General features: G+C 33.8%; 2 protein-coding genes across 3 annotated transcripts; one reads left to right on the forward strand and one right to left on the reverse strand.

The window, feature by feature from the left end:
* Positions 1 to 10,015: 10,015 nt before the first annotated feature.
* On the reverse strand, positions 10,016 to 14,930 carry LOC125866062 (cytoplasmic tRNA 2-thiolation protein 2). Its single transcript, XM_049546352.1, has 7 exons — positions 14,545 to 14,930; positions 12,937 to 13,285; positions 12,765 to 12,851; positions 11,754 to 11,875; positions 11,494 to 11,572; positions 10,693 to 11,090; positions 10,016 to 10,389 (listed from the first exon to the last, which is right to left on the reverse strand). Exons 1-7 carry the CDS (start codon positions 14,901 to 14,903, stop codon positions 10,341 to 10,343), a joined length of 1,443 nt encoding a protein of 480 aa, XP_049402309.1. The 5' UTR covers positions 14,904 to 14,930; the 3' UTR covers positions 10,016 to 10,340.
* Positions 14,931 to 15,822: 892 nt separating this feature from the next.
* On the forward strand, positions 15,823 to 22,329 carry LOC125866071 (uncharacterized). Of its 2 annotated transcripts, XM_049546362.1 has the most exons (10): positions 15,873 to 15,942; positions 16,396 to 16,477; positions 17,527 to 17,687; positions 17,779 to 17,828; positions 17,934 to 18,003; positions 18,091 to 18,196; positions 19,125 to 19,191; positions 19,529 to 19,604; positions 20,340 to 20,635; positions 21,840 to 22,329. In XM_049546362.1, exons 3-10 carry the CDS (start codon positions 17,528 to 17,530, stop codon positions 21,921 to 21,923), a joined length of 909 nt encoding a protein of 302 aa, XP_049402319.1. In that variant the 5' UTR covers positions 15,873 to 15,942; positions 16,396 to 16,477; position 17,527; the 3' UTR covers positions 21,924 to 22,329. The 2 variants fall into 2 exon arrangements, with proteins under 2 accessions (XP_049402320.1, XP_049402319.1); XM_049546363.1 differs by lacking the exon at positions 16,396 to 16,477 and having other exon boundaries at positions 15,823 to 15,942.
* The last annotated feature ends 497 nt before the right edge of the window (positions 22,330 to 22,826 follow it).

A 22,826-nucleotide genomic window follows, 5' to 3' on the forward strand; every position in this document is an offset into this window, starting at 1 on the left:
CGTTTTTTTTTTACTCGTCACATTTCGCTTTTTAAGAGTCAAACTACATGAATTTTGATCAATATTTTAAAATACATTTTTTTCATCGTATTAATATAAGAAAGATTGCAATTTATAATATTTTTCATATAATTTTTTAATACATTATTCTAATTCAATTAACTGGCTAACAAACAATAAAAGCGGGCCTAGGTACTAGTATGTATAATCACTTGCTAGTCCTAATTATTAGCAAGTGACAATTATTTTGACAAATATTGCTTACAAGTTTAGACCTTTTTTGCAATAATGGCCAGAAACAGCACTATAATTATCACTCTCATATCTTATATTGATGATTAAAAAGATCAGCTTAATTTTTACTCTGGGAATAATGTTTTGCAGGAAATATCTCGTAATCGTCGATTGTTAGATAGCGCTATTTGTGCAAGTAATGACTGTCAATGGTTGTATATGTGTAGGTGAATTTAAAAATGGAAGTTTGTTTCTGAATAAAACACAATTGCATTCTCTTTTGATATGTTCAATAATCTAAGTTGCAATTAATTAGCCTTTCACTTTAATTAATTCGATCATAATTAATCTTCTAAGTTCTAACACGTTGCAACTTGCAACAATTAAATTTAAGATATGATAAACGACATGAATTTTAATTATTCTATGGAAGAACCTTTAATTTTATAAAATTTCAAAAACAGATAAAACTTGACGTGGATATATCACATGTTTGAATCACGTTGGAATTAATAAGATATATCCAACAAATTATTCAGCTATTCTTACCTATTAAATAATACATGTTGCAATAATTTGGAATAAGTTTCACCATCAACAACTTAAAATTAGGATCATGCTTCTAATTAAGATATGTTTTAAAATTAGCGTTGAACTTTAAATTTAATTCATAATTTTTAATAATTTACTTCAAGTTAATCATAAGCAAGGTAACATTATAAATAATGTGTTGTTATGTGAGCATTTAATAACCCAATAGCTAGCCTACAACTACTACAGCTTAAGTCATGTCGAAAAATACTATAGTTGTTGTTTTCATGATTATTGCTTTTTGCATATGTCATATCGATTCTACATCAAGTTCTATGCTGCCATGGGAACAATCGATGAAAAATGATGCACAAAAATCAAGAAAGTTATTAATTAACAATTGTTTATGTGATCACTGTGATTGTGGTTGTCCTTGTGTACATTGTGGGTGTTGAAACAAGTGATGAAGATCGTATGTACGTACAAAATGCTATATAGCAATTTCCATGTAATTCTGATGATAGTATGTTTTTCTTTTTTTCTTTTTCATGGTCACTTCCTTTTCTCAATCATATATGAATAAAACAAAATTTGTTCTCTTTACAATAATTTTTATATTGTTACTTCCTTTTCTAAATCAGGGCAGAGCTAGAAGTCCAGTTATGAGTTCAACCTAATTTAATTGTTTTTGCTCAAAGAATGTATTCTTAACGTCTTGAGTTCATCCTTAGAAATGAAATCCTCTTCGAGATAATTTAGGTGTGAACACTACAAATTAAAAAGAAGAAATTAGCAATGAACTCGTCACTAAATATTCCTTAATAAATAGAACTTTTGATAATCTGTCGCTAAATTGAACATAATTAGCAATAGATTTTTTCGTTTAGCAATGAAATTCTTGTTTGTTTTTCCGTGTAGTGAAATTTCGATTAAACGGACCTCAAAACGGATACCACACTGGGTAAGAGAAAAAAAAATCTAATTGGTGACAACAAATAATCAAGGGAAAAGGGTTAAAAATGCCCTTAACCTATTTCAAATGGTTCAAAAATGCCCTCCATCCACCTTTTGATTTAAAATTGCCCTCAACATTTTTTTAAGGTTTAAAATTACCCTTTTTTAACAGCTTGCTGACATGGCAAATGTGACAGATTTTCTTTACACATTTCAAAATATATGACCCACTTAGTCTAAAAATCAATTTCGAAAAATCTGACCTAGTAGGCTGATTTTTTGGGTCTTCTGTTTCCATTAGCTCTAGATCTCTTCTTTCTTCTCCTTCAATTCATATGTTCTCCATCCTCTAGTTAATTGCAAGAAGAAAATTTCGAAGAACGACAATGTTTGGAACAATCAATTTCTTCTCTACGTTTTTGCACATGGCTGCACTACAAACTTGATTTTGATAAATATCGGATGGAGATTTTGCAGGTTTTCTAGTTCTATTGTAAGGACGTTCTTGAATTCAATTTGTTTGGCATATATTGAAGAAGCTATCTTGAAACTTTAGTCGTTTAGAATTCAAATTCCTCATTAGAAACTTGAATGGAGGGCATCATGGTAAGGCAGAGCTGCAGCTAGGAGAGGATTTCAAGCATATAGCCCTTGAAATGTTTGTATCGGATATCAGTGCACACGTAGCTTAATTATTTCTATAATATGATAGTTGAAGTTGTTAACAATGCAAGAAGTTGTTATGTTGATGGCTTTACAGACAAGTACAATAATCATGATTTTGCCTTAATGATGCTTAATAATCACTTGTACCAATCACTTCAGAATTGTTGAAAAATGATGCACGAAAATGAAAGTTACTAGTTGATTAATTATGCGATAAATGTGATTGAGTGTGCCCTTGTGATGCATGTCCATGAATATTTTGAATTCAATCGGTGGAATCTATTGACAACCCCTTAAAATTGATGTATAGCGTACCTCTTATAGACAAAGATATCATTTATATTATGTACAATGTGATTGTATGTTTTTTTTTTACTATTATGTTGTATGCTTGTTTTGTGTTTTCTTCTTTCTTTTGATCATGATCATTTTTTCCTTAATTAGGCATAAATATAATGAAACTTGCTCCGATGAAACCATAGTTGGATTAAAAAAATGAAATCTAATAATAACAAGTTGCAATTATATTTCAGTTTTTGTTGTAAGCTCGTAATTGACAAGTTGTAGCAATTAAATTTAAAATAAGGTATCACGACCTTCAGGTACAATTAATACACATATGGACTATTGGACTTCCATGGACAAGTTGTGGCAATTATATATATATATATATATTCATTTATTAAAGCATAGTATAATCATTAATCTAAGCATTTGATAACATATTGTTTGGCGTAAGGTATAATGTATAATAATTCTAAGTATAAAATGCAACACTATTTTATCTTGTGTTTGGTTAGAGGTAATAGGCAGTCATGAGATTATTTATCCCACCATTTACACCTTAGAGATAAGATGAGTTATTCCATATACATGGTGAGATAACTTATTTCGGAATTAATTACCCAGTATAACTTGTTCCCAACCAAACAAGTCTATATTTCTCTAAACTCGAGCAATAATGTCGAAAAAAACCATAGCATTGATGTGGATATATATATATATCACATGTTTGCATCACGTTGGAAATAGATATATATATATCCAAAAAATTAAGGGAAAAGGGACAATATACCCCCGAACTATTATAAATGGTATGTCAATACCCTTCGTTATACTTTAGGGCTATTCATACCCTTATTGTTAATATTTTAGGTTGTGTATACCCTTGAGGTTAACGGAGGGACACGTGGCTTCATCTAAACAATTCGTCTAAATTTATTTTAATTTTATCCATGAATTAAAACCCTACCCATATGACCCGCCCATGACCCATTTATCTTAATCAAATTTGGATAAATAATGGCTACAGGATTTCGTCACTTTTATTTCCTTCACCATATTTTCACCATTGCTTCCAGCCCAGCTCTGACGCCGTGTGCGCCTCAAACCCAGGCCTCAACGCCGCTGCCATCGATGACAAACATATAATCTTGACCGGCAATTGAAAAGTCAATTTTGTAGTGTCGAAGAGAGATTGATTAATCTGGGTTGGAGATATTGACTTTGACGGCAATGGAGCATGGGGAATCGGAGGTGGAAAAGCCCCTAAGATCTCCCCAAGTCTATGTTGATTCCATCTATGATCTACCTGAACTATATTTCCGGCGAATACAAGCAAAAAACATCGGCAGCGAATCCAATTCTTAATTTCTCATACATTTCTGTAAGTTCATTCATTCTCTGATCTTTGTTGTGTAATCACAATTCTCCATCACATCTATGTTGAAATAACAAGTTTCGATTTGCAAATGTTAGAGGGATGAATTTGATCACAAAGTTGGTGAAAAATAAAAATTGAAATTCGGTGCAGTATTCAATGAAATTAGTTTAGTGCTTTTGGGTTATGATTTGGGTATGGCCGTATGTGTTTTTAAATTATCGGGTCATGTGGGTTTGATTATGGGTGGGTTTTTAATTTATGGATAAAAATTAAAATAAATTTAGTTGAACCGTTTAGATGAAGTCACGTGTCTCTCCGCTAACCTCAAAGGTATAAACAACCTAAAATATTAACGGTAAGGGTATGAATAGCCCTAAAGTATAACAGAGGGTATTGACATACCATTTATAATAATTTGGGGGTATATTTGTGCTTTTTCCCAAAAATTAATTATCCAGTTATTTTTACATTTTAAATAATACATGTTGCAATAATTTGGAATAAGTTTCATCATCAACAAGTTAAAATTAGGATCATGCTTCTAATTAAGATAGTATAGGATTTAAAATTAGCGCTGAACTTTAAATTTAATTCATAGTTTTTGATAATTTACTTCAAGTTATAAGTAAGCTGACATTATAAATAATGTGTTGTTAAGTGAGCATTTGATAACACAATAGTCTACAAGTATCTCCCAAATTCCTTAAGCTATGTCAAAAAACACAATAATTGTTATTATCTTGATTATTGCTTTTTGCGTATGTCATATCGAACGTCAAGTTCTATGCTGCCATGGGAACAATAGATGAAAAATGATGCACAAAAATCAAGAAATTTTCTACTTGATTGTTAATGTGATAAGTGTGGTTGTGCGTGTCCTTGTGACGCATGTCCAGGATCGTGTGAAAATAAATAATAAAGATCATGCTTCAATATCTATGTACATAGTGTTATAGCAATTTCCATGTAATTCTGATGATTGTATGTTTGTTTGTGTTTTCTCTTTCTTTTTATGTTACTTCCTTTTCAATCGATCATGTATAAATAAAATAAAATTTGCTCTGATGAATTAAACTATCGATCAATAAAGAAAACAACTATTTCTCAATAATAATGTAAAAAAATGATAATATGCAGATTGACTAGTTGTAGGCAATATAAGTTGAGTCGGAGTCGAATCCCATAAACAACAATATAAAGACAATCAAGCAAGTATGGAATTCTCACGTTATAATGCTTAGCTAAATAATTTATAATCTATTAATTTTTGACAAATTACAACTAATGTGGAAATATAAACTAATCTAGAAAGCTAGCAAAATGATTAGTGACCAGAACATGGTTACAAGAAAAATCAATATTTGTAGCCTAATTAAAGAGTATTAACGCCTCAAATTCTTGTTAATTAATCTTTTTTTAACATCTCCAACATGTGTTTCTTTACATTATCATCATCATTATTATTATTAGTTGCAGCAATTAAATTTTAAATTAAGGTATCAAGACCTTCATGAACCTTTAATATATGTTTAATTTAAAAGAATTCAACACAGATTATTAAACTTGACGTGGATATCACGTGTTTGCATCACATTGGAAATATATTTATATATCCAACAATTAATTATCAACCTATTTTTACATTTTAAATATTACATGTTGAATTAATAATTGGAATAAATTTCATCATCAACGGCTTAAAATTAGGATCTTACTTTAAGGTTTAAAAATTAGCGTTGAACTTTAAGTTCATAGTTTTTAATAATTTACTTCAAGTCATGAGCAAGCTAACATTATAAATAATATGTTGTTATGTGAGTTTGATAACACAATACTCGCAAAGCTTAATTAAGTCATGTCGAAGAACATCATAATTTTTATTATGATTATTGCTTTTTGCCTCTGTCATCTTGACTCCACATCAAGTTATGTGGAAGGCGATGAATCACGGTTACCAATGAAAAATGATGCACAAAAATTAAGAATGTTACTGGTTGACTGTTCATGCACTAAATGTGATTGTGGGTGTCCTTGTGATGCATGTCCAGGAATATGTTGAATTCAATCGACAAAATCTATCGAGAACCCTTTAAAGTTGGTGTCGCACTATGTACCACTTATTGGAAATGATATCATTTATACTTCTACATATGTACGAAGTGGTCTAGCAATTTCATGTAATTCTGATGGTTGTATGCATTTTGTTTCATTATAGTTGTATGCTTGTGTTTTCTTCTTTGTTTTGATCATGGTCATTTGTTTCTCAATTATGCATTAATAAAACAAAACTTTGCTCCGATTAAGCCATGGATCGATAAAGAAATGAACCTTGATCCTTGAGTCGTATAACACAACTTCAAAAACTAGTTAACTTATATACAAGCCGAGGATCAAATAAAAAGTTCATCTGAGCACCTTATCCTACCGACGTGGATTTCAACATTATCTTAGTTCATTGTTGTATTTTCTTTTCATATTAACAATATATGTGTTACTTGGACGGAGGATCCTTCGGAAATAATCCGTACCTGCACAAGACACGTTATCCTCCCAAACCCCATTTATGGAACTGGACTTATACATTGTTGTTGGATTTTAAAACTAATATAATAGAGCTCCGCATAAATTTAAGTTTTAAAAATTGGATTAAATTTTGACTTGTTCAAGGAGTTGCAATTATATTCAGTTTTTGTTGTAAGCTTCTGTTGGGTTTTAAAGGTGTGAACAGGAAATGAAGGGTTGTGACTCTCCTGAAGAGTTGTGACTATGCCGAAGGGTTGTGAACTTTATGAAAGATTGTGTCCTTTCTAAAGGATTGTGACCATTTGAAAGGTTATGCCTTTTCCAAAGTGTTGTGACCTTTCTGAAAGGTTGTCTTCTTTCTGAAAGGTTGTCTTCTTTCCAAAGGGTTGTGACCTTTACCCTTTGTTGGCTATAAATAGAGAGATTTTCTCTCATTTTTCTGTATCGAATTCTTCCCTTCTTTTGCATACTTTTATTACAAAACAAAATCGATCGATCGTGTCTATGTGTGTGATTTGTTGCTGTCATTTTGAGTTCATTGAAATTATCGAAATTTGAGGTACCGCTACTTCTTTAATGGTTAATTTGTTTTATCTTGGGAGGAATTAATCTGCAACCTCGGGTACTTGAGGGGATTAATTTTTTTAAGGACACACAGTGGGTTCTGTGGACTCGAATAGTTCTTTGTGTTTTTCTTTTCATCTTTTATTATTTTTGATTTGCTAATCTGAATAGAGGAGATAACAACTTCTAATTAACAAGTTGCAGCAATTAAATACACACATTGAATTAATCTGGTAAATGTCTTACGTTGAAAAATTATGGTACTATTTATAAATAAAATCTTATTTTATTTGGCTATATAGTATATACTACGCTTTGAACATTCTTAACATGATTAGGCGAGATAGCTAAAAGGACTTAAGGGTGTTCAGAATTTTCCTCAACGGGTTTGGAGTGAATTTTTTTTTTACAAAAAACCACCTAATTCACAAATATTTCTTCCATAAATACTAATCCGGCTATTTTTTTTCCTTTTAAATAATGCACATTTGACTTAATTGGTAATAAGTTTCATCAGAAATACCTGAAAAATAGGATTTTACTTCTTAGATAGGTTATAAAATTAGAATTGAACTATCAAATTAATTAATTAATTAATATTTTCTAATTTTTAATGACAACAAATTAATGAACAGGCCTTGTTTTTTTTTAGCTAAGTGAGCATTTGGTAACACTTACTAGTCGTCACTCTCAAAACTTTAATTATGTCGAAGAATACCATAATTTTTATTATGATTATTGCTTTGTGCCTCTGTCATATTGACTCTACATCAAGTTATGGGTTGCCATGGAAAGATGAAAATTGATGCACGAAATTTAAGAAAGTTACAGATTAATTGTTTATGTGATAATTGTGGTTGTGTGTGCCCTTGTGATGCTGAATTCAATCGGCGGAATCTATCGACATTATTAGAAAAGATATCATTGATACTTCTATATATGTACGAAGTGCTCTAGCAATTTTCTTGCAAGTCTGATGGTTGTATTTTTTTTTTTTTCTATTATGGTTGTATGCTTGTTTTTTGTTTTCTTCTTTGTTTTGATCACAGTCATTTGTTTTTGAATTATGCATAAATAAAACAATTTTTTTTTTACAAAATCATTGATCGATATAGAAATGGATCTTGGTCCTTAGATCGTCTAGCTTAATTTAAGAGATATGATCAATCATATAAAAAGTTCAAGTGAGCACCTTATCCCACTTGAGTATATGAAAAGAAGTTCCTCTTTACATTAACTTCTGCTTCCTTTTCATAATGGTAAAATTTTAAAATTAGTCCCTATGCCATAAGGGTGTGTCAAAGAAAAGACTGACAGACTTCGAGGCAGATCATAAGTTTATAAAGAAGAAGTGCTTATATGAATCTCACACTAAAATTAAAGAATAAATATAACATGATGAATATGTGAGATCTTTTAATTAGAGGACAATAAAACTTGGCTGTGACAAACAACTGGTTTTAAAATTAGCGATAATTTCAAATTTAATCCATAATTCTAGATTTCTAGTTGGTGACAAACAATACCAAGCAGGCCGGCCTTATAAAGTTATAAATATATAGTATTTTATGTGTCTTAATTTATGTGACATTATATTTATATAATATATATGTTGACGAACATCTTAAATATTTTGTTTTTAATTATATTGACATGAAAATAATTATAATTTTTAGTATTTTTCATACGATTTTAAAATGTCTGAATTAGTTTCAAAATATTAAATTGATCTAATTTAATTTAGCTTTAAAAGCTAATTAAATTGAATCAGCTGGGGGAACGAAAAAGTGTTATAACTAAGTTAATAATGTTAATTAATTGCCACAAAAGATCATTCTTTAAGCGGTGAGAGTATCAAATATAAATATTGACTGGAATATATTTCAAGAGCGGCAGCTGAATTAGGTAGGATGTTATCTCTTACTAGTCGATTTTATAAAATAGTTACACTTTCCGTTTCAATATATTTGTCTTATTTTCTTTTTAATCCATTTAAAACGAATATCACTATTTTATATTTATTAACTCTTTGCACTCAATATCATACCTAACATATTTAAGACCATATACAAAACTTAAAAAATATTTTGATATACATCTTTTGTTTAAGATCATTAAATTTTAAAAAAATCTTTATTTTTTTAAATATCATGTCAAGTTAAATTAAAACAAACAAATCGAAATGGCGAGAATAATATGCTACTTCAATTCTCCATAGTTTCTAACAAACAGTAAGACCAGGTCCATGTCACTATATATAATCACTTGCTAGAGACTTAATTATTAACAAGTGACAATTATTTTGACAAAAAAAATTGCCTTCACCAAGTTTAGAACTTTTTGCTATAATGGCCAGAAACAGTAGTATAATTATCACTCTCATGATTATTATTACTATTATCAACCACAGCCACCCAGCATTATCACAATATTCACCAACAATCTCTTCTTATATTGATGATCATGATGAAAAAAATCAGCTTAATTTTCACTGTGGGAATAATGTTATGCCTCGTAATCGTCAATTGTTGAACGTTGACGTTGTATGTGCATGTGATGACTGCGAGTGTGGTTGTAGATGTACAGGCGGATTCAGACCTTGAAGTTGTCACTTAGTTCCCAACGATCGATCTCAAATTAAAAGGAAAAAGAGAGAGATAAAATAGTTATTTTCATTTATATTTCTGATGGTCTCTTCTAGCTTCATCAATCATCCATAAATAAAACAGAATTGCTTTCATTATAGCATGTGTGAAAATAGGTGTCTGAGTCTAGAACAAGTAATAAATTTCTCTCTTCTCCTCTATGAATAGTGTGATCACTGTATTGAATAAAATGTAATGTATAAACTGTGTTTCATAAATTGAATTCTAATATTGATGACTGAGAAGGGAGAAAAAATTGAAACGCGTGAATCGTCAACATAGAGTAATCGGGTTTCTGTAACAGTGTACCACACTTATAAAACAGATTGAACAACCAAACATACCCCAGACATCAGCCATAATATAGTGTATTGAGAAATAGGAACCTCAGCAGCATAATAGGTAAGACGCTTAAGTACGTCTTTCTATTTTCTCCTGCTGCTCATGGGAACTAGGAAGAAACTATAGTGTAGCTTACCTAGTAGTGTATTGTCGTCAAAACAAGATTTGCATATCAATGCAGCAAGCAGTTGGCTGTTTTGCAAAACGAATCAGCAGGATCATATTCCATCTTCATTGTCCGAGAGCAAGCAGTCTTCTATTTGCTCCCTGAAAACAACGTGATTAAACTTTTATGTCCAAGGAGAGAGCACGACGTAAAGATCAAGTGTCTTAAGTTTTAAACAGGGGTGAGAAACGGTGATAAAGCTTTCATTAATACAAAATTGCGAACTAGTTCCAAAAACATCTCTAAAGTTGAAATGTAGAACTCTGGGGCAGCCCAAAAGGAGAAAACACAGGATATCAAACTGCATTCGTAAATTCAAGCCCTCTGCGGCTATAAAATGGTTTTCCAAGGCTAATGTGGCAGATCAAAATGTATCATGTGCTTAAGGAAATAGAATTTCATACCTTAGCTGTCTCTGACTTAAACGATCCCCATTGCCTGCTTGGGAAACCATTGATGGTGGCAAGAGAGAAATGAAGTGCTCCAGAGATGAGGGGTCATTGGGAAGAACCTGAAACTGACAGCTTGCACAGCATGCAGCCCCAATCCCATTAGGATTAGTTTTCCCGTTGTCAAAATTAATTGAAGTTCCAAAACTGGATATTTTTAGAGGACTGTTGCAAATAGGACAGAATGATTCGGGGGGAAGAGCATCTTTAGTTTTAAGGTTGTATTTCTTTTGCCTCCTTCGAGATGCCACCTGACCATTATAGTCATTGTCCTCTGGCATTCTGTTGAAATGAAAAGGTGTCAACTTTCCAGCTGTTCTCATGATTGTGCTTTCCCGGGAAGGGTTTTCCTCCTGAAACACAAAAGTTACTTTGAATTTTTCATGTGCAAGGCAAGTTGCAATATTCATGTCTAGAACAACGAAACATATAGGATAACTGAATAAAGGCAATTTTCAAAATGATTAGTTAGGAGCTCTTTAATAAAGTAATTTCTTTCCCCTAATGTTGTTCTTTCTTGTTAGTGTAACCAGCAATCACCACAACATTAACCTTGAAATTCAAGTTTTAAAAACATGTTTTCTTGGCAGGCTGAATATATTTCAGCTGCTGTGTGCAATTGTTATATTATAATATTCCAATTTTTAATATCTAAAGGATCCTTTTAACAGTCTTCTCCACGTATTAAATGCCACTTCCACTGTACATGGGACCACCTCAACTTAAATTAAACCAATACAGTTACTCTGCTTTTACCTGCAACAATTTTACAAATGAGGATATCAGGCCATTGATACCAGCACAAGTTCCATTAAAAACTTCTACAGTCTTCAAACTGCCCTGGCAAAGTACGCCGAACCCCACCATGAAGTAATGGTTTTGACACAAGGAAAGGGCAAAAAGAAATGAAATAATCAAATTCACAAAGTACACGAGATTGTGATAAAAATAGGATATCAAAATACTAAACCAGAACTAAATTTTGTTTTAAATCTCAGATTTCAAGTGCATCGAACCTGTCAAGGCTGCAAAGCATGTTCAACTCATGAATAGGACAATCGCGGAGGGGAAGAACCACAGGTATCTTCCACCTTGCATCAACATACTGGATATCAGCCGCTAAAGAGTAACCTCTACCCTGGAGAAAAACCAAAACCTTTTGCACATTAGAGAGTTCTCTCTATCAGATTTTGTTCATCACTCTTATGTTCAAGTAGGTAACTGAAGTATGAGTTGAATTCTATATAGGTGACTAGTGTAGATATTTATTGACTAGCTCTAAAAAGTTGATCTTTTATACAATAACTACCATGGATTATGATCAATAAAATGAGTAACTAAACATAGAGATCAAATCAGATAAAACAATCCACACCAAACAGATCATGACTGTGTATGAGGCTATGAGCATTTCGCTTAATTCAAGGAAGATGACCAGAAAGGAATATGGAACATGAACCTCATGTATATATACATAACCATTGCTGCATATAAAAGTATTTTTGTTGTGCAATCTCAAAGTATTATCCCCCAGGACTTTGGTGAAAGTTAAGAGTGTAGCTTGTGGTGTGTGGGTTAGGCGTACGGCACAGGTTCAAACCCTAATGCAGACAAAAGCCTGGTACTTCAGTGACGGGCAGAGGGGAGGGCCCATCATCCACAGAGCTCCGAACCGTGTGCCACCCTCAGGGATTTCTCAGTTATAAAAAGAACTCAAAGTATTGAATATATAAACGCGCTTAATTATTTTTTGTTCAAAAGAAACTCTCTTCTGCATGAATCATGGATAATCACATTTTTTTAGTTTTTGATCTTTTCATAGATATGGAAGGGGATGGGGGCCAAATTTTGGCACTTCACACTTCCACTGATCTCTTATATTTCCATCTGGCTCTTGTCAAATTGAAGTCCAAAGTTTCACTTTTTTCAGTTTGCCAGAGGACAAACTTTCTTCATCATTCATCCATGTGGATAAACACTTTCAGTTTTTTAGCAAAAGAAGAGAGTGAGTGGTTCATTGAACCTACCTTGACAGTTGCTTCAAGTACATGACAAGCTATTCTTGATGTACACGTTCCAAGTAGAATTTTGGTATATCCATTCTCTATAGCTATCTGCATAATAAAGCAAAATATATAAATACGGATCTATGCTTTTTCCTATAAAGGTCCAGATCGTGATTATGTATAGTTGCCAAACCTTTTGCAAGGAGAGCATGCGAAAATGCTCCAACAAATCTTCTTTTCCTGTGACATCATTAACAGTGTTTATTAATTCATTCAGTCTATCTTTTGCATCACCAGCTTTCAGTGAATAAATAGCCTCTGTTGGAACGACATGGAATTGTTTCACAGGTGGAGCCAAATCTGACACAATAAGTTTCATCTCCTCAACGGCTCTGTCAAGGTTATCAGATGAGACAGCAGAAATGGCTTTTTCATCAATAAAAGCAACCCCAACACCAAAAACTGGTAATGCTCTATCTCTACTGGCATCATAGTTCTTCTGAGCTTTGCTTTGCATCTCATGTGTAAATTGCAGAGCTACCCTACAAGATACAAACATCATGGTAACACATACCTTTTAAACAAGACAAGCATTAGTTTTTTTATAATGAGACCAAGACTAGCATTAGTACTCCACATTTCTTTTAAGTCACATCACAAGCAGCAGGTCTGACTTAACTAACAGCTACGACAGACACCATTGTTGACTCACGTTGGTGTTGCATCCCATTCAAAGAACACTATGCTCATCAATATAGAGAAAATGCAACATGCTATACAGATAAACCCACTCACACATGCATATGTGTGTGCACCAATTGCATAACCTGAATTTAAGATCTATCAGAAAAGGGAAGGGGAATTTCAAGATGCTGCAAGATGTTCTAGTTTATTAACAAATTTAGTAAACTTCAAACTTCAGATATTCGTTGCCTACTCAATCTCGATTACAATACAACATAAAAGGATAACAATCAACAGAAACAATAGGACAAGGGCAGGGAACACTTGAGGAACCCAAATAATGCATTAAAGCCCAAATAATACACTGCATAGGAGACAGATTTAGACAAGCTAAGAACTTTACAGAGACAACCTGTGAGCTCAAGACCTAAGAATATGAAGTTTTTGTCTCTAACGCAAATATTGGATGGATATCCAGGAACGGATTTTCTGGAAGTACGACTAAGAATTTGGTCCTTATCTATGAAGGTTTGCAACCCAAAGGCATATCCCTGTTAATTGAGGCTAATCTCTAAAAATTAGTTAGCAGGATTAGCTGGATGATTACACGCTTAACTTAGTTAGCAAGGTGAAAGCTCAATGATCACACGCTTCTTACAAAAGTTCCAATATGTGATTGATAAAGGTCCAAACTTTGAGAACTATATTATTGCATGGAAACATTTCAAACTACGGAACATGCCAGATGTTTACTGTTCTTAGGAATTATCTTTAGAATTAAATAGAGCCAAATAAACAGGATACATAGAGACTGATAAAATTTAAAAGGAGCATATATAAACAATTCATATCATCTACCCCAACTTGTTTGAGGTTAAGGCGTTGATAGATTATTTCTTTCTCTGAACTAACCAGACCAAAGAAAGAGTCTTTTCTACACCACCAGCACATATCAAACAAATAAACTGACGAATCAGGACCAAAAATCAGTAGGAAACTACATTTAACAGAATCGTTAAACCCTGAACCCTACATATGATATCAGAAGCCAAACGGCTTTGGAAATTAACAATACAACTAAGCAATTTACAGAGGACGATGAATACGTGAGATGAACCTGGAACAAGTACCGCCAGAGAAGGCAACAAGGACGTTATCCGAGGGCGAAATCATAGCATTAGCAGTGACAGCAAGTCTGAACTTTCCAAATAGATTACTGCGGAAGCAATCTGCACAGAACCTTCCTCCATCTCCTCCACCAAAATCACCACCGCCGTCAGCGGCGGCGGCGGCGATGGTTCTGTTAACCTTACATTTGAGACATATTCCATCATCCAAATGTTCGGTGCTCCTTCTACTGTTGACACCTTCGTTTGAAACTTCGGTTTTCTTAGATAGCGGCGGCGATTCTTCTGCTCCGACGGAAGAGTCATCTCTGTAACAGCCGGACTGGCAAGTTCCTGAGTTGCACGCCATTGTTGGCTAGAAAGTAAAGTGTATTGAAGAGAGTTTTGTAACATTTATATGTTGGGCCAGTATAGAGTGGTCAAATTGTTAAAAAGGGCACCGGTGTCCAATTTTTGGTTATGTTCTTAATAATATGTAGGTGTGATTTGCACAAATAGTCAAATAGGATCTTTCGGTGCTATTATTTAAATTTTGCTCTTGTTAAAACAAAAACAATACTCCTATTTCACATGAATTTGGAAGTTTTCGCGATCAAGATTAGGTGTCACTAGATTGCAGCTTGCTATTGAAAAAATCAATTTTTTAAAGAAAATATTAGTCTTTTACTTAGACAAAATAAGTCCAAAAGAAAAAGGAAATCAAATTTTCTTTCGAATAAACCCTAAAAGGAGAAGAAGAAAGGCTAGAATGTGTCAATCTACTAGCGAGGAAGTCGTTGGCTCTTTCGAGTTTCAACCAAATTTTTGCTGTGATATAGAATTTATTTTCATATTAAGTAAAATTTGTCTTAGCTATAAGTTATAAACAATTGTTAAGATTTTGACCATAAATTCTAATGAATTAGTGAGATTTTAATTCTAAGATTTGTCTTGATAATATTTGTGTGTGTGTGTTAGCTAAGAATTTTATTTATAAAAAATATTATTTTTGCATTAAAAATCAGTTAACAGTTGACTATTTTTAAATGACGGTTGAATTTAAATTGAAAATCTAACAAGTAATTATTATTTTTATTTCAATTTAGGTAACATTATTTGACTGGAAAAATTAAGAATAAAATGAGCATTTTTAAAATTTGTGATATTGATGTTGAATCTCAGTCAGTCACTATATATTAAGCTAATAAAATATACTATTGGTATAATTTTAATAGGTAAAATTATAATCATAGCATTATAATTGGGACAATTTTTTTTCTCATTTATTTATTCAAATTATAAAATAGTGCTCTGCTATTTTCTTCTCCCTCCCGGTCGAAAAAAGCAAAACCTCCCGCCTCCACTCCGCCGAACTGCCACCTCCGCCGTGTCTTCCGCCACCAATTTCAGTAAGTTTCTCGTCTTCCTCGAGAATTTATTCTGTACATTGTTTTGTTTTCTGGAAGAAGTATAGTGAAAATTACTTTTTTTATATAACTGTATTGTTCGGGCCAGCTTGCGCCTAATGGTCTCTGATTGCAGAGCCGATGATAGGAAAAAGAAAAAAAAAATGAAGACTTTTGGCTTTAAAATTTCAGTATTTCACTTCAATGAGCATCAATATAGATTAGTTATTTTTTGAGCATTTGAAGGTGTTCTTCATGTCATCTTGATATTATATGAGCTTACATTACATTCATGTCTTGATTTTTTTGGGACCGTTTTGTTTTTCGTTCTGAAAGTTGCCTTTTTTGGCTTCAAAGTAAATTATAGTTGTGTATTTGCTGAAATTTTCAAACTTTGTGCTGAAATATGATTTGTTTTAGCTCAATGTACATTGTGCCTCTGAAACTGTCTTTCAGAGAACTTATTGGAAACACTTATTCCTTATATCAACCTCTTTTAATCAGTCAATCAACTATAGTTCAATTCCGAACTGGTCGGGTACTTGGTGTTGGACGTATTAACCTTGATGTAGTTATACTTTTTTACGGCAATACTCCTCTTTTATCTGGGTGTTGATTAGCTACACATATCAGGTCCCTATTAGACTGTCAAATTGTTACCTGGTGATGTGAAAATTTCCTTAACTGATATGTGTGTTTGATCACAGCAGTTGGAAAAAATATATTTTATCTCTCTTATGTAGGGGTAAGGTCTGCGTATACTCTACCCTCTCCCGACCTCACTTTGTGGGACTACAATGGGCATGTTGTTGTCGTTGTGTTTCTTATGTAGTTGTCTAGATTCTTCTGCATCTAAGCATGTACTATAAGCTGCATGTAATGATCTATGGTTGGAAACTTGAAAGATTAATGTCCTGCATTCTAAGAAGAGCAAAAGAGAACATGATACTGTCATAACAATATGAGCGTAGAATGAGGAAATATTCAGTCTTACTGATGTTTTATGGATAATTTGGCTCTATGGAAATATGTATCAGGTTCAACTATATCGTTTCATTACTAAAATTGGATTGATCAATTGTTTTCTGTTATGGAAAAATAATGATCTAATCATTCTTGTCATTGGCCTGAAAGATCTCTTTTATTATGTTGCCATTAATAGTCTTTTAATATCTTGTAAGTTCATATATTTCGGACTTCAAATCTTTCAAGTAGATGAACATTATGACTGTGTTACTAAATGTGTGATGATGGTGTGACATGGCCTGTCTAAGTTTTTAAAGATTAAGCTATGAATCTGATAACTGAACAAACAAATAATTTTCCAGCGAGTTATAAAAGGGACTACTACATTGGGTTGAGGTTTTGGCAGTGCTTCCCCTTTTCCATTTTCTTTATATATTGACCAACCATCTATGCATGTCTTGCTTGTTTTATTATAATTTGTGAAGGTCAGAACCTTAATTCTCGCTGAACAGAAGGGCATTAGGGTAATGCATCTCACTTGAATTTAGGATTTCTTGCATTCCTATGGTTGGAAAATCACTAGTTGGTAAGACTAATTGCCAAGACATCTGAATTCTATAGAATGGCTGCTGCCAATGGCTCAAGTGACTTGTCTTCAGAGATGGAGGTGGATGCATTTAGACGTCTTTTTCCTTTGCGCTATCATGAACATCATCTTCTTAAATCTGTCCGACCTGATGCCCGAAAGCTTGGAAGTGCTAGAGATACAACACTTGCACTTGGTTTGGCTAATCATCATTTCAACTGATCAGTTGTTATTATATTATCTTTTCTCAGGAGTTGTCCAAACTTACATCTATGTTTTCACTGCAGGTGCTGTTGCATCTGCCGATGGATCCGCACTGGCGAAGATTGGCTCCACTGTAAGTGTTTCCTTTGAATGAATTGCTTCTTATCAATTGTATATGAGCTTCCATTCTTCACTCGAATTACTTCTGAGTTGATTGGTTATCTTGCATCAATCCCAGACGATGCTGGCTGCCATCAAAATGGAAGTCATGAAACCAACAGTGGAATGTCCAGATGAGGGATCCATAGGTAAAAAACCTCTCATTTCTTAACTCTTATTATTTTATTACCGATATAGTTTCTGGTTATACATATACGTTTCTATTGTGATTGCAGCTATCGAATTCCACATGCCTCCTATTTGTTCTCCCCTGGTTCGGCCTGGTAGGCCTGTGGAAGCAGCATCTGTAATTTCAAAGCAGCTGTCAGACACTATCTTGAGGTATGTAATAACTAAACTAACAATAGATAGCTTGCAGATGCCCCAAACTTGGAGTCTTAAGTATTCATTGTCATCTAATTCTTTATGCTGAAATGTTTATACTGACCATGCAATATGGTAGTTACTGTTTTGTTTTTATAATTTTCTGAATCTCTGATAATCTAATACAACACCGCAAGTTATATTTAAGGTCCAACAAGACCACTTATGATCTCGCAGCAAACATCACAACCTAATCAGGAAAATACTCCTGCTTCATGCATCTTGTCCGTGTTTCCAGAGTTTGTGAGGTTTACTACTTATTGATAAATGAAAGAACTTTACGTTGCAGGAGTGAAGGTTTCTTCTCTCTGGCTACTGTGACAGTACTACTAGATAACCAGAATTTCTGGAAGAACTTTATGTTACAAGGGAGAGTATTCTTCTTCTGCTATCTCCCATGAGAAAAACCTTGCATGAATCCTTGCTCTCCCCAGAAGGTTTTGGAACTTAATCGTCATTCAATCAACCATGCCTCAATCCCACTAGTTGGCGGTCTGCCATATGAAAGATCTAAATCCATTCGCTCTGTTTAGTGTTTGGTACTTAATCATCCCTGCTAATACCCCTCCTATGAAAATCTATCTACCAAGAAGTATCTCTGGTTGTTGAGAAAGTCTAACTTTTCTGTTGTTGAACCTTAGGGTAGAAGTAAGAGAGAGATACTTTGATTGTTAGCTTCATAGCTTTGTTTTCCCTTCCAATTGTAGTCATGTCCTTCCTCTTGAAGATATTAATTAAGTAAATACAATTGTGCTCTTTCTAATAGCTTAAGCTTTAGGCGAGATAATCACACATTTCAACTGTATCTTCTTCATATTTGTTTTTTCTTCACTTTCTGATAAGTTGCCTGTACAATCTCCTTAATGAGCAATTGAAATGTTTGCAGTTCTGGCATGATTGACTTAAAAGAGTTGTGCTTGGTTGGAGGAAAAGCTGCTTGGATGGCCTACCTGGTAAGTGGTAATGAATATGAAAATCTCGTCTTCTTGCATTTTTTCCATGCTCAGTAGGGAAAGGAATTTCTTGTTCCGCAATTGTACATTAATTGAAGAGTTAAATCGCCAGAATATAAAACAATGGAAATCCTTGTCGTTTTTAGGTTACCATTTTTTAAATATGTTACTCTGCAATGCTGTCCGTCAACATGTTGATTTGAACAATATGTTTTTCACTTATTTATCATTGATCTTTAAATCTTCCCCACCTTTATTTCTTCATTTTATGCTAATACAATGCTTTTAGATCGTAGGCTAAGTTGGTATTTATTCCTATGACATATAATATTTACAGGACATATACTGTTTGGATGCTGACGGTGCCCTGTTTGACACTGCATTACTATCTGCAGTTGCTGCCTTTTTGCATTGTAAGTTTTCTATTGCTTGGCTTTTTAAGTGTTCCTGTAATGATTACTTGTCCCATGAGAGACAACAATATTGTACTTTATATCCCGTTTCTGATTTTGAGATTGGAAATGGGCTGCATGTTAAAACGAAGTTTGGAAAATAAGGTTTTCAATACCAAAGGTGTAAAAGGGTAAGAAAAGAAGGTGGTTTCTTTATGATGGCAGAAAATATCTTATATTATCAACAGGCTACGAAATATGCAAGCTTCACCAAGTAGAAAGAAGATGAAAGGAAAGAGGACCATCTGTCCACTCAAGTTCTTAGGGAAATTAGCAAGTATGTTAAGGGAGCAATGCTGTCCAATCTCTGCAACATTCTTGCCTGTATGTGTCATCTAATAAACCTTAGAGGAAGGCGAGTCTTGAAGAATAAAGAGAAGAGGGGATGAACTGTTCTTAGTTTAAGCAATATGTCAAACGAGCAATCTTTAATCTATGAAGCCTTTCTTGGGAAGAGGTGAAGGGATGAAGACGAGTGCACATGTTAGGTACAGTCTAGTGATTCTTTTTTAAGGTCGCAACCATCCCACGAGGTCAATTGCTCCCTTTTATTGGGATGAGGGAACATTGTTTTTCCTATTAGATGTTCAATATTGTCTGCACTGAGTTATTTATAGCTAGCTATACGTGATTAGTTGGAAAAAGTTGGTTCTTCAGTGATCATATAATTTTACTAAGAAATTGGATTTCTTGCAGTGAACATTCCAGTGGTTTCTTTGAATGATGATGGGCAAATAGTCCTTGTTTCTGAGGACACTGTCCGATTGAAATTGGAGAAGCCTGTGAATACAGAGAAAAGAAAACTCAAATTGAACGCTCTACCATTCTCCTTAACATGCATACTTCACAAGAACTATATCCTCGCAGATCCTACAGCAGAGGAAGAATCTATAATGGAAACAATTGTAACCGTGGTATTGGATTCGTCTTACCAGCTTGTTTCCCTTAATAAACCAGGTGGACCAGTTCTTTCCCATACATCAGTTATCCAGGTTAGTTTGTGTCGTAATCCTAATGCTTACATTTCCTAAATGGCAGGGGTTTCTTCTTCGTTTCTTTTCTTTATAAGGCAAATTTGATAATAATCTTAGTTCATAACGAAGGGGCTATGAGACTGAAGGTAAGGAGATCCACCCCTACCTCCAACTCCACCCACCCCTAATGAAAAAAGGGATTAAAAAAAAAAGACTAAGTAATCCCAATGCAGAAATAATGCTGCCATGTGATCGTTTCCAGAAAAGTGATGACATGGTAAACGCTATGTATTGTTACTTAGATATTGCCAGTCACTCATTGGGAATACAGTAGGATAGATAAGTAAGGGAGGATTTATTCCTTTTTCTTTGTCTCCCAACATCCCTCCCCCAAAGTTTTATTTCGGAAGCTTTTGGGTTGTGGTTCCGGAAGCTTTTATCCTCTATCTCCCAGCTTCTCTCTGTGTACTGGTTGATAGTAGGTTTGGCCGCTTTAACTTAATAGTTGATAATAAGGGAGTTGACCCATTTTAGGCGCTTTATACCCTTTTTCTCTTTTTTATCATTGGGAGAAGCCACCAATAATGGATTGTGATGGAATAAGCATACAGTTGGGTTTCATGTATAGTTTTTGCCTCTGAAGTACTCCTTAAAAGTTAACTGAATAATGATTTGGAAGAGCTTCAATTAAATAAGTAGGTCCCTCACCATGGGCCTGAAGTAGTTTTCTGGCGATGTGCTTCTAAAGGTGATCAAATCCACTAACGGGACATCATTAGGAGGAAGAGTTTCAGTTTGTAGCAGTGATACATCATACTTTTCTTGAGAATGACTAGTATAAACGAAAGAAACTTGATAAACATTTCCGTAGGGAGGTGGGACTTAGAGGCGAAGGAAAGGTACTCTACTAAAGGTGTGAACCCTCCACCTCCAATTGTATTGTTGGGAATTCAAGTTACCAAGAGAGCAAAGTGGGGAGGTGGCCACTGACCACTGTTAACTCCTGCTTGGGGGGGTTCACAGTGTGTGTGCGCGAGTCAGGGGGGATTTAACAGGTTCTGCATGAAGTTAGCAATTGATCTTGGAGACATTTTTTAATTCACATTCCGTAGTTCCTTGTTGATCTGCGGATTCTGCACAATCTGCAATGGTTCCTAAAATATTAGTTCAAAAGATTATATCTTGACCAAATTTTTACTAGAAATGTTCGTTTTTTCTCCAGGATTGCATTGCACTGGCAAGACGCAGAGTGAAGGAGCTTCAGAGTGTCTTGAATGAAGCTATTTCTGATATGGAGGTAGACTGAAGGAGATTTCCCTTGCACCCCATAGCATTCAACAGGCAGCTAATTTTGTCTTTAGGATTACCTGAACTTACTGAAAAATGCATATGGCTGCAAGTTCAATTTTGGTTAGCCATTTCTCAGTGGGAAATGCATACCATTTCTATAACATGATAGCTTCTTTTAAAAAAAAATCAGGTTGGCCTCAAGCGCATCTTGCTATTCTGTTGTCGTTTTCTTGTCTATCTTGTCTATCTTGTCTTTATTACACTTCTTTTGAGCTGAGCGCCTATCAGCAACAACCTCACCCTTTCCAGATCCCACTTATGGAATTATTTGGGATGTGTTGTTATTGTAGGTTAGCCTCAAGTGTGATGACTATACTATTCATTCCTGCTGAGCACCATACTGAATGTTTTTTTTCAAAGTTAAATTAGGAAATACTAAGTCATATTTTAGAAGTTAAATTCTTATACAGTCAAATATTTTTACAACAACACCGATTTTTAAATGTCATAGTGAAATGTTGTATATAGAACATTTAGTATAACATAACATAAAAATTGGCTTTTGAAACACTTGATCATTATAATTTTTTCATGACTTATAAATATTTTAAATTATTAGTTGTTTATGACTTATTGTACTTTTTACCTAGGTTAAAAATATATAAATTTTATCTCAAAAAAAATTCATAGCCGAATTCACGATCAAAATAAAAAAATTCACCTCTCAAAATTTGATTTGTGCCATATAATTAGGCCCTAACCCATGGACATATAGAGTGACTATTGGGCCAAGGCCAAATTAATCATCCTGGATCCGAATACCCGAAACCGCAAAGCCCAGATTTATAGATCCGCAAAGCTTTAGACAAAAATTCAAATATTCCCGTATCATCGCGCCATTTTCAAAAACAGAGAAAAA

Source organism: Solanum stenotomum, chromosome 5 (assembly GCF_019186545.1).
Source record: "Solanum stenotomum isolate F172 chromosome 5, ASM1918654v1, whole genome shotgun sequence".
In the NCBI taxonomy this organism is placed as follows: Eukaryota; Viridiplantae; Streptophyta; class Magnoliopsida; order Solanales; family Solanaceae; genus Solanum; species Solanum stenotomum.